General features: G+C 36.3%; 1 protein-coding gene across 1 annotated transcript in view; it reads left to right on the top strand.

Moving 5' to 3' along the window:
- Positions 1-12,495, top strand: part of TTC27 (tetratricopeptide repeat domain 27) — a 115,996-nt gene that overhangs the window by 14,590 nt on the left and 88,911 nt on the right. Inside the window, exons 5-7 of the mRNA XM_061365880.1 lie at positions 2,958-3,060; positions 5,606-5,770; positions 9,502-9,638. Coding sequence (XP_061221864.1) covers positions 2,958-3,060; positions 5,606-5,770; positions 9,502-9,638 — 405 coding nt within the window. The remainder of the gene's footprint in view (positions 1-2,957; positions 3,061-5,605; positions 5,771-9,501; positions 9,639-12,495) is intronic.

Here is a 12,495-nt window from a genome sequence, read left to right on the forward strand (position 1 = left end):
GGGAGGGGAGAGAGAATGCCCTGTGATGTAGCATGCATGTCCTTTTTTAACAAGCTTTCGGATACTCTTAAGCATTACTGTATGAGTTCTAAGCCATGAGTTCCAGATGGCAAGGAAGTACACTCTTTTGTTTGTTGTTAATCCTCCACCTCTTCTATAGGTATCATGTGGAGGCCACCTTAATTCTCTATTGTGCTTGTACATTAAAAATGAGAAGATATGATGGACCTTTCCATGAGAGGGCTTTAGTCTCTACTTGCCTTGTAGTTTAGCAGCAGGTTGTTCGGTAGCAGGATTCTGGAACTAGGCATCTTTTAACAGCAGCCGTGTCTTTTTATTACATTCCAATGGAACAGAATTTGGCTGGAGATCAGGGACACGTGGTCTTTCTGTGTGCTTGGCTGACAGTATCCTTTCACAGCTGGGTCTTTGTTTGAGTAATGAATTAAACTGTGTAGGAGATTTTGGCTGTGCTGCATTTTGGGAAGCCAAGCTCTTCCATCGTTTTCCCTGTTATTCACAGATGAGTGCTGTTGAATTTCAGCAATTGGGTCAGTCAGGAAGGCAGAAAATGTACCTGGTATAGAGAATTCCCTTTCTGCCTGCCCTCAGACTGATGTAATAGGAGGCCACCTTCTACCTAGTGGAGGTTCAATTACTTAGGTTACATCAGGTTTGGATAGTATTTTAAAGCAGACAACCGATAAAAACTACTTTCATCAACAGGTCAATGAAGCAATTAAAGATTGCCATTCTTTTTTGTTTCAGTTTGATCCTAATGAAGTCTTTTAATACTTTTGTTTTGTTAGTGCAAATAAATTTAAAGCGGTGTGAACTACTCTGAAATCTATTACCTGAAGCATTGATAAAGCCCTTTTTTATTACAAAATTATACATGGAAGATTAAATGCTTAAAAATAATCCAAAAATTAACTTGTTTCCTAAAAAGCTAACATTGCAGACAGAATATTGTACAGAGCTTATCTGGCTTGCCTGAAACTTTATATGTGTGTTCTCTCCCATTCTAACATTTCTGAGTTGCAAGCTTCAGGAAATCATATCATTAAGCCGAATAATCAGTTGTGTGGGAAAATAAATACTTTATTATAAAAAGCTAAACTGAAGTAATTGGAAACTAATTTAAATTGCTTTAAGTTTCTAAATAAGTGATGAAATGTCAGGATCTGGTCTTTTTCACAAAGTCTGTTTGTGTGCTTTTACTCTGTTCAGCTTGATATCAAAAGTCATCTTTCATTGCTTTTTGAAATAGAAGCTGCTATTCTTTTTGATGGTTCCTTTCTAGGGATGTTAGTCAACTACATGTGATTGGTTTAGATGTTTATGCTTGAATACTGTACAGCCCTTAGGTCAGTCTGATGTAAGCATACCTGTATGAAAAGTTCAGAAGATAGGTACATCTTAGAAGCAATCAAATATCTGTTTCATAGAAAATTACTGGTGTGATAACAATAGTAGATTAACTAGTAATCATTAGGGCCTGTGTAGAGGCATACCCTATATTCACAGGTGACAATGTTCTATGTAATTTAGAGAATAGACCATTATATTATCAGTTAGCTTTTCCCTGCATTTCCACCTGGTGCAGCTAGAGAGGGATAAAATATGCTGGGGAACTTGCATTTTCTGAACACAGCTTTCTATTTCCTGAGCTGTGATTCAGCTCTGCTATAGAAGGATTACTTAGTTCAGTAAGGTATTTGCCTATTTGAAATTCCTTATAGACAGGGACCTGCTGGAGAGAGTCCAGCGCAGGGCAACTAAGATGATTAAGGGAATGGAGCATCTCCCTTATGAGGAAAGACTGAGGGAGCTGGGTCTCTATAGTTTGGAGAAGAGGAGACTGAGGGGTGACCTTATAATGTATATAAATATATAAAGGGGGAGTGTCACGAGGATGGAGCCAAGCTCTTCTCAGTGGCAAACAATGATAGGACAAAGGGAAATGGGTACAAACTGGAACACAAGAGGTTCCACTTAAACTTGAGAAGAAACTTCTTCTCAGTGAGGGTGACAGAACACTGGAACAGGCTGCCCAGGGAGGTTGTGGAATCTCCTTCTCTGGAGACATTCAAAACCCACCTGGACACGTTCCCGTGTAACCTTATCTAGGTGTTCCTGCTCCGGCAGGGGAATTGGACTAGATGATCTTTTGAGGTCCCTTCCAATCTCTAACATACTGTGATACTGTGTAATTGTGATTGTGAGGTGTTCTCATGAGCAGTTCTGATCCTCCTCCACCTCACTGTCTCCTTTCTATCCCCACCTGGAAAAAAACCCAAACAGGACAGGAAAATTGCCTAGAAGGGTAACACTGGATGATCAGAAATACAGAATGGCTTCCATTAAAAGTCAGCTAAATAGTCTAGGACTCTTCAGGCTGGAAAGATTACTGAAGAGTGAAATCATGGCTGTCTATTAAAATCATGAAAGTGACACAAAAGAAGATATGTAAGAAACAGTTGATTTTGTTTAGTGTTGTTTTTTTTTTTGTCCTTTTCTGTTACAAGAATTAGGAGGTGTGAAATCAAAGTAGCAAGCGACTACTCCAAAACCAGCACACACAAGTGTTCGTTTTATCTTCTGTTTGTGCAGTTTCTTAACAGAATGTGGTCCTAAAGATTTTCAGGATTCAAAGAGCAGCTAGAGAAATTAACCGGGAAAGTCCATCAAACTCTTAGAGCACTGTAGAGCTGCTTGAATATGTTCATCTTTAAGCTAGGTTGGTGTTCACTTTTCATATAAACAGCAATTTTGGCTGGTTTAGTATTTTTTAGAAATTAGAATTGAATAAATTGCAAAATCTTTATTTTAAAGCCACTTACCCTTTTTCCTGTTCTTTTTTGGTTTTGTTTTTGTTGTGTTGTTTGTGTTTTTGTTTTTAAGGATACTTTGAAATATACCAGTTATTTATTTGAAATATCCGTATTTTCTTTCAGACAGTGTTTTGGTGGACTCTAAGGTGTGTGAATATTCACCAGCAGTTGTTAGAGGAGAGATCACCTGAGCTGTTTTCTCTTGCCCAGACTTGTATGAAACAAGGTATGTTTCTAATTACTCAGTTTATTGGCCTACAGGATCAGTTGTAAGATATCATGGGGGAGGGGAATTTGTAGGCACAGCTCTCAACATGATGCTTGTGTAACTACAGAGAGTAGAGAAGGAACAGAATTCACTTAAATTGACATGGCCTTGTGTGGCACATGCTGTTTTCCAGCCTCGAAGATGAAAACTGAAACATGTTATTGTAGTCAAAGGTTTTCTTCTCCCATGCTTAACACTGTTAACTTGTCACAAGCTCATTTTAAGCCATTCTGTAGTTCTCAACCCTTACTTAACTGAGCTCATTTAGTTTTGAAAAGGGCATGTTCTTCTTCTGTATCTTCATGAAGGAGATAAACTTTTTTTCCTTTTCTCCATCCTAACCTCTTAAGTTTTGAGATTTATTACTACTATGCATTATACATAGAGAAAATAGACAACATTAAATGATGTAATATATATATGTTTACAAAAAACATAATGTAGAAAGTTAAAATTTCAAGTGTAATTATATCACTTGGGGTTTTTTTTCTAAGAAACATAAGCTCTTCCATAGACTGTTGATATCACTTCCTGCAGCAACTGAGAAACATGAAGAGGCAAGCTGCTTATAGACATTTGCCCCTTGCCAATTAGTCAGCTAAAGATTCTACATTTAACAAACCTAAAATGTCCAACCAGTTACACAGAAGAGATTTTCTATTGCATTTAGAGGTGAGTTGTCATATATGTTTTGATGAAGGTGGCGATGTTAAATGCCAAAGTTTCAAGACTCTCCTCTCCTACTGTACTTAACGGAGCATTTTTTTGATCTGCAACGTAAGTAGGTTTTGAAGATGCCCAGCATCAAAGATAGTTAGATGCCACTGGTTTTGCAGTTCTGTTCAAGTATTGCAGTTCTGGCTTGACAGAATAGTTTTCTTGTGTTAACTTTGGAGAATGTAGAGCCCATGAAAGCACTTTTGGGTTCTGCTATGTAGATAAAAATATCAGAGAAATTTGAAAGCATGTTTATATGACTGTTACTTTTTCTTTTTGGAAAAACATGAAACAAAGCTGAAAAAGAAGTAGTTGTTAATTAAAATGCATTGACTAGCTGATATCAGGTAGAGATACAGTAGTTTGTGCAGCCTTGAGCTGCATAGAGGATGCTGCTGCGTATGCACAGATACTAAATAAGCACTAAGATGTCTGTTTTCAGTGACCTGTTTTGAGACTCCTGGCTATGGTTTTCCAAGGAGATGGTACACTTGAACCTGTAGTGAATTTACTTTCAAATTAAAGCCATCTGGTATTTCAAATAAGTACCTTCATATTCCATGAAACAAATATTCGGTAAACCTTTTAAATAGTCTTTGATTAGTGCTTGAAAATACCTCGTAGAAAACTAATTTTATTTTTTTCTGCATGTAAATGGAATTTTTGGGAAATAGTCAGAATGGCACTGTATAGAGTGTGAAAAGCAGATAAACATGGCAGATGTCCCAAATCATTTACTGGTTTGTTGGGGTTTTTATTGCCTGCCCCGTCCACCCACCCCCCCTTCACAAAAAACAAAGCTTTTGTTAGAAAGGCAGGTGTTTTATGATCCTTAATATGGGCATTAATTCTGGTTTTTTAAAAAAGAAGGTGTTCAATGATAAGTATGGGCAGAAGCATTAAAACCTGAGATCGTTCATTAGTGAAGAGGATACATTACTTAAATACAAGGTTAAAATTCAGCTAACTTTCTCAGTTTTGAAGTGGTATGTTTGAAATAGGCTTTTGGTTAAAAGCAGGGATTAAATTGCACAGGCTTTGTTTTTTTAAAGAGTTGTAGTCTCTTGAAGTGGTTATTTAGAAGATTAAATTGTAACCTGCTGCATTCTCTATCCTGCTTTAGTTGAAAACCATTGCAGTAGTATTTTTAAATTACTGATTTGCTTTCATTAAACAAAATCTCTAAAATCAGACTTTGGAAAAAGTTAAGTTGCTAAGCAGGATTTACTCATGGAAATCCTTATTTATGGAGTTAAAAAAAGCTGTGTAAGAAACATGTTCAGGTTTACCAGCTTTCTGTATTAATTGAAAGAAAGCCTAGGAGGTTTAAACTGTACAATCTGTTCAGGCTGGAGTTGGCTGCCAACCTCTAGGTTCAAACATCAGAGAAAAATGGTTTAAAAAAATCCTTGGTAATTTGGGGTAATGAGGGTATTACCTCAACAGTCTGTATTCCAAGATCCTGTGTTCTTCAGCAGGTCCAAGACAATTTGTTATTTATTTCCTACAAAAGTAATATATCCCAATTCAGCTTTGATGTAAAATATGAGCAAAGATTAAACTTTTGTTTGTCCTAGTAGTAATCCTTAGATGTAAAACTTGAAAAATGCTTATAATAGTGCATAACTTCTGTGCCCTGACTGTGGATTTTTAAATGTGTGGAGGTGTAAAGAACAAGAGGTCTCTTTGAAGCATAACAGACTTTTTCTCCTGGTTGAAGTGTATTTTTAAAATATCATTCATGCAGACTGCATCCTGACAGCTGTTATTTTTGTTTAATTTGCAGTGACAGAAGCACAAACTTTGTTCACAAGCAGTGAAAGCTGGCACCTAGCAGTTCAGTTCCATCTTGAGTGTGCCTATACGTTTTTGTATTACTATGAGTATAAAAAAGCTAAACAGTGTTTCAGTATGGCTAAAGACATAACAAAACTGCAGATTAATCTCACAGGTAAGTTTTTGCTTGTACAGTCTTTGAGAATGGTTGGTTGGACCAAACTGACATGATTTATTTGGGGTTTTTTTACATATTCAAATTAAAAATGAACTATATTTTGAATCTTTTAGCAGTCAGATTTACTTGTCTTCTAAGAATGACCATTACTTGGAAAAGGAAAGAGAAAATATGCTGTCTAGTTACAGTATCATCCCTAATATGGATGTCTGTGGTATTGTGATCTCTCTTTTTCGTGTTTCATATCAAATTCTAGGTCTACTTGTCTCTTGTGGGATTCCTGAACTAGCTGGTGTCGTGGTGAATAATTTGTTTGCTTGTTTGTAGACGCTTCTGAAGAAGTCTGCTTGATGATTTGATGCAGTCTTTGACTTTTATGCCACTAGCCTAGATCTACTCCATGTAAATAGCATTTAAAAGTCACTTCAAGGATGGCTGTTGTCACAGGAAATAAGTAGAAAAGTTGAATTTCTGATTAACAGTAGTACTGAGGTGAGGATTCAATCATTACAGAGACTTTAGGTTCTGAAAGGATAATTGTATTCTTTGGAATCAGGCAGATCACTTTGCTGCACTTGGAACCTCATTTAAAATTGCATGCATAGATATGGGGCTGTTAGGTCTAGCTGGTCCTGCTAGGTAATTAAAATGACATAAAACGCACACCTTTTCTGTTGAGAACTCTTGATTGTACCTGATTAAAAATGTAAAACCATTATGTGTTTTTTTTTTCTGTCGGCTCACTAGTGCAAAGCACTCAGGAACTGAAACTTGCAGCCTCCTATTAATTACACCACTGTATGTCACAAGGCAGCACTTCTTTCATATTTAGATAGGAGCTGCAGCTACCTCTGCTTGTATCCTGAGTCAGTTCAGTATTTTAATTAAAAAATTCCAAACATACAAACCAAAAAAACACACGCAAATAAAAAATAAACCCAAAATGAAAGATTTTTTGGTGTGATATGTATGGCAAACTTGGTGTTATAAGGTGGTTTTGTTTGAAATTAACCCCAAGTTTTCATGTTTGGGGCTTTTATTTTTATTAAAAACATCAACGTGTGTGATGATATTCAAGCTATAAAAATGTAATTAACTAAAATCAAGGTGGAAGGTGGCTATTCATGGATATTCCTCAACTTACAACTATGTGCTGTTTGGGGGGAGGGGTCCACTTTAAAGGAGATCTTCAGATTTTGGATGAATAATTTCCTGAAATCTAACCTAGAAAAATGCCCTCTTGTTTGGAAGCAGGGGGTGGGGAAGAAGTTTGGATGCATTGGAATTATTTGTATTTTTTTATTATTTTACCAAGAGGTTATGCTAATTCAAGAGAGAGTCTGCGGTCTTACAGACTCTTGGAAAAATGTTGTGAAACTCCTAAAAGTTCTGTGGTTTATCTCCCTAAATCTTTTAGAATAGTTATGAAGGATGTCTAACCTGAAGGCAAATGAACTGAGCTGAACATGTGGGAATTGTTTACATTCCAGGCAAACTCATTTGACATGCACGTTTGGGCTAAGCGGAAAGAATGTTACATCATCGGAAAAGACTTTGCTTTAATGTAAAAATTCAGTCTCTAGGAAAGACATTTTTAAGGCTTTTGGAAGGGATTTCCTTTTTAGGAAAGGATCTGTAAGAGGTTTTTATTCTTTAGTGATTGCAGTCCATACGAGTTGAGTATTTTATTATGGCATGGAAATGTTTGCTGTTCTTAGAGAATTTAGAATTAGTATTTTCCAAAGTTATTCTAGAAATGTGTGAATAAATTATACTTATTTTGGCTTGTGTACTTTTTGAAGTTCCTTTAATCCAGGTCTGTGCTGTATTCATCATTTATTAAAAAGCGGCTTTGTCCCTCACAATAAGGCACAACCATTGCTAACTCCACAAAGCAATTTCCAGTAAAAGAGAAGTATATGGTCCTTCTTCCTTATAAATTTACTAAGATGAAGAATGGTAGTCCAAAATAAATCTAAGATCCACAGATCTGGAGGATTAATAATGCTGAACTGTGAAATCTGCATATTGTCTTGTCTTCATTTTCATGCCCAGTAATGCATTGCTGGGAATATTTAATATGGAACAGAATCTCAGTAAAATCTCTGAGTAGATTCCCCCTGTTTTATGAGGATATATGGTGGTATAAAGCAAGCAATTTTTTTCCCCTAGGTTAAACACATGATGTCTATTTTCCAAATAAAAAATATTGTTTTGTCACTGTAATAACAATGGATTCTTTACTTAAATAAATGGAGTGGGAGGTGTATGCAGCTAAGCATAAACAAATCACAGTTTCTGGGTGGTAGCAAGTAAATGTATTATTAATCAGCATAACTTTGCAAGTGTGTTTTATTTAGCTATTTAAGCAGTAAGACATAATAGGAAGTAAATTACAGTATAATTATTTTCAAGTGTTATTAAAATTGAGAATTGAGCACTACCGCATAAAATTAGTATAAATCATTATCCAGTATTTCTTTCTTTGTCTTCTCTGCAGTGTGCCTTGTGATTTTAAGGTGGTATTTTTAGAATCTTTTCTTCATAAACTGGTAACACAGGGCTTACCCATTAAGTGGGTAATTGGCAGAAAAGCAGAAATCAGGTTTATTTCTGTCTTCTCTACTGCTGTGTTTCCAGCTTCAGGAAGATAAGGGGTGACTGCTATTTCAGTGCCTGTGCTAGGTAATTCTTAGTGACAATAGCCTTGTCCTCAGGCTTTTGTCACATGAACAGTCAATCATTTTTACCTCAAAGATTTTATGTCCTGCAAGTGGATCAGCATTCAGTCCTCTGATTCTGTTATCTGGCTTTCACATTATTACGATGACACAATACTCGACAATAAGCAAGCAAGCCTCCAGATTTTAAGTAATTTTTAGGTCCATTTTGGCTCTGGTTAGGGTTCTGTTATTTTAAGTTACCATTTCAGAATTGTTCTACGATTTCTCTGATTGCAACTTGGAAATCAAGATTGCAGCTTGCAATCTGGGTTGCTAACAGAGGAAGAACAGACATGTTTTTCTTTTCAATTTGGTATAAATGCCAATTGCCACCTAAAAATTAGTAAAAAGGGAGGAGAAATATGCCAATATGTCTGAGGGTCCAGTAAAAAACTGAAGAAACAACCCCAAGAGGAATTTCACGTTATGCATTCTCAATATTGATAAATTCAGTAGACAGCTTTCACTGGTTTGCTATTTCAGTCTCTCACGTTACTTTTACAGTGTCTTATATGCTGTATTGTGGTAATGGCATGTCTGTGATTCTTCTTTGTAGGCCTGTCTCCAAATGAAGATTTGAAATATTTAAAATGTTGGCCTGTAAAATACTGTGGGATTTTCATTTGCCTAAGTGTCTCTATGTTGTCATTAACTTTTTACAGGCAAATAAAACAATTGCTTGTGGCTTATTGCTAGGGATGAATCTTGATTACTGTGAGTTTTCAAGAAACAATATGGTGCAAAATTTATGTAAAAGTAGCTTTGTGAGACCTACCTAGCTGTGCTTGCATGTTTGTAATACATGTTTGTTTGTATGTCATGGCAAAAACACATGTAGGTCACTGCTAAGAGATCAAGCAGATTTAAACCACTGCTAAATTTCATAGGCTAATTCTTAACGGGTTTGTGTCTTTGATTTGCTTTATTGTGAGCAACTTCCTTGTGCTTGATGGGATTACTGGTTCTTAGTGTTCGTTAATATAAATTTATATTGATTTTCTGTAGGTGCTTTGGGGAAGAGAACAAGATTTCAGGAAAAATATGTTGCACAGCTTATTTTGGATGTCCAAAGAACAGATGAATTCTTCCCTCCTCACATTGAACTAAGTCCAGCTCCAACACCTCTAGAAAACTTAACAATGGTAAGTATTTGAGGAAAATTGTATTAATTTCTTAAAATTACAGTGTTCTGAAGCTTTTCTTGAGTGTCTTCAAGTGAAAAGTGTATGGTGCCTAGTATAAACTTAGCTGATTTCTGAAAGCTTTTGGAAAAGGTGCAGGGTAGATGTCTGTCTGGTATTAAAGGCCATGGGTTAAAACAATGTATGATCATCTGCAAGACAGATGTGGCTACTCAGCTAAAAGTGTATTTGCAAATATGATCTTCCACAGTTCATGTATTAATTTATAGTGACTAAGAGTGATGGAGTTAGGAAAACAGGTGAGACACAGTTTTTAAAAATAGCCTGCAAGGCATTACAAAAAAGCATGGATTGCTAAGGACTGACAGTCGTGTTTAATGACAGTGTGAAGATAGGAAATTAGTGTAGGTATTCCTACTGGCATGAATTACATGACTTGGCCCAACTGATCTTAAGGCTGTGCATGATGAGTTCAACAATAAATGGCTCAACAACCTCTGAACTGTTTTGGAATGGCATTTTCCCATCATGAGGAGAAGTTCTGGTCAGGATTTAAGGTTATTTGAATTTGCTAAAGAATCCAGAGATAAACTGAGGCATTATGGTCCAAGACTTATTCTTTAAGTTGGAAAGCCTTTATAAAAAAGGGTTATGCCTTGATAGACTCGGTCAAACAGGGATCTTAAGCAAAAAATTTGGCAGTACTTCTCTATTTCTACATTGAATGCACAAATATCTTAGGAGACCACCCTAGCTTTTTTATTTTTTTGCTTGTCCATTAGTATGTCCTTAGCGTTGTATTTGATTTGATGACAAGAGATTGACTGCATATATCTTAAGAACTTGTGCTTAGAACTATATATAGGAACCGAGTTAATGATAGTGAAAGCTCAGGTGAGGCTGCTTGGTGGGTGTCAGACTTAAAGCCTTACCTCATGACAACTTACCTAGAACGAAATCATAGAATCTTTTAGATTGGAAAGAGCTTTAGGATGATAGGATGCATTGTTCTCGGGGAGTCCCTAACTGAGATATTGTATAACTGTTTTTATCCAGTTATTTGCAACTTTCTGAAGAATTTGCCTTTGTAGGCTATCTGATAAGGACTTTAGTTTGGCATAAAATAATAACAGTACTGTTTTAGGCTGTAGCTATAAACTGGACTGTAATATATTGTCCTTGCTAATAAAATACTATATTCGTGTGTCCTCTTACTTCAGATGCTTTGGGTCTGTTCATTAAATTTAGCAGGGAGTTTGAGAAGGACAATGAGGGTACTTAGAACCTTTAAAAATTAGTAGTGCTTGTGTTATCCATGCCTTCCTACTAAGATTTTGGAGAATGTATCTTCAAAATAATGCTAGAGAAAGTAAGCGTATCTGCTCTTTCTGAAAAGTGAAAATATGATGCTAGAAAGGGCTTGAGAGGTTTTGGTTACATGGAGGGAATTAAATTTTGTGCAAGTGTGAGCGACTGTGTCATAATTCTCTCCATAAGTTGCTCAGGGTCTGTATTAAGGAAACTTAGGATTTCTGTTCCCACAGTCTGCTTCTGGGGGGGCGGGGAATGAACCTTTAATTTCTGCATTTTGTGTGTGTCAGAAGTTATAGAAAATAATGTTAGTAGAACACTGCATGGCTTTAAAGAAAACATGAGGTTTTTCAAGTTCAGATTTTTATTAGCACTCTGTGAATATTCTGTCACAGGCATTAGACCAGGCTTGACTAAGTAGATTCTCCAATTAATGTGTTTGTTGAATTACCAGTTAAAGTTTTTCTTCCCCCCCCCCCCGCTTCCTTCAGCATGTCGTTACGAATAATGTAGTATCAGAATACAACTTGTTCATGTAATTTGTCAGTGTTAACTTCAACAGTGAGTCCTAGTGTTTCTTTTGCCAGGTATGGTCTCAAATTTGTCAGCCTTGAGTGTACCTTGAAGCTATTTTAGCTAAAAATTGGACTTAATGCTATTCTCCATCCACCAAAACCTACCAACAACACTATTGCATCTCCGTCTAAGTTTAGGGCAGGTGCTTGATCTGTCTTGTAGACTTTTAAAAGACTATTCATGGAAATGCATAAAAGCAAAGCCTTGAGAGGTGCTGAGAATTTCCACAGAGTTAGCATACATGCACGGAATGGTAAAAGGCCTGTAATCATGATGCAAAATTATTATAGGGAAATTTTCTTTCCTTGTCCAATGTTCTTAAATTATGTCTGCCATTTTCAGGTAAAGGAAAATACTCTTGTCTAAAGATAGGAATTGCCCTGCATGAGGGGAAAAAATTCCTAAGAGAATTATACACTTTGCCAGTATGTAAAAAGGCCAAATTGAGACTGGTCACAGTTAATATTCATCTCCTGTTTTGCAGTGCTTTCTTCTATGGTCTTAAATTTCCCCCCTTATTATTATTCAGTAAGGTGACCGAACAAGCTATTTTGCAATTAAGCAGTCAGTAATTTAATTCCATTAAAAATACAACCAAAATAGTAATGTGACTGATTGTTGGACTTGTAGCTGGGCTGATTTCTGGTCAAGTGCTTCCTGCTTCCCCCTGGTGCTGAGCAATTATGTTATCCCAGATGGCATTAGATGGAAAACTATTTGCATTTAAAAATATTTGAGACTGAATTCAAAGCTTTGCTCACAAGTCAGTTCCTGTGAAAGGAAAACTTCAGGCTTGAGGTGATGCATAAGGACCCCTGATACGAAGTGGCATCTTCTAATAGTTTGATTAGATCTAAAAAAATTCAGAGCTGATTTTATGTTTTGGGGGAATAAGGGATTTATTTTAAACCTAGGGATGGAAATCAGGCTTTAAAATTGTAGCTACACTTCGGTTGATCAATATTCATGG

Source organism: Neopsephotus bourkii, unplaced genomic scaffold, assembly GCF_033783945.1.
Source record: "Neopsephotus bourkii isolate Nb327-2 ecotype Australia unplaced genomic scaffold, CSIRO-AGI_Nbou_v1 NB_1292, whole genome shotgun sequence".
Taxonomy (NCBI): domain Eukaryota; kingdom Metazoa; phylum Chordata; class Aves; order Psittaciformes; family Psittacidae; genus Neopsephotus; species Neopsephotus bourkii.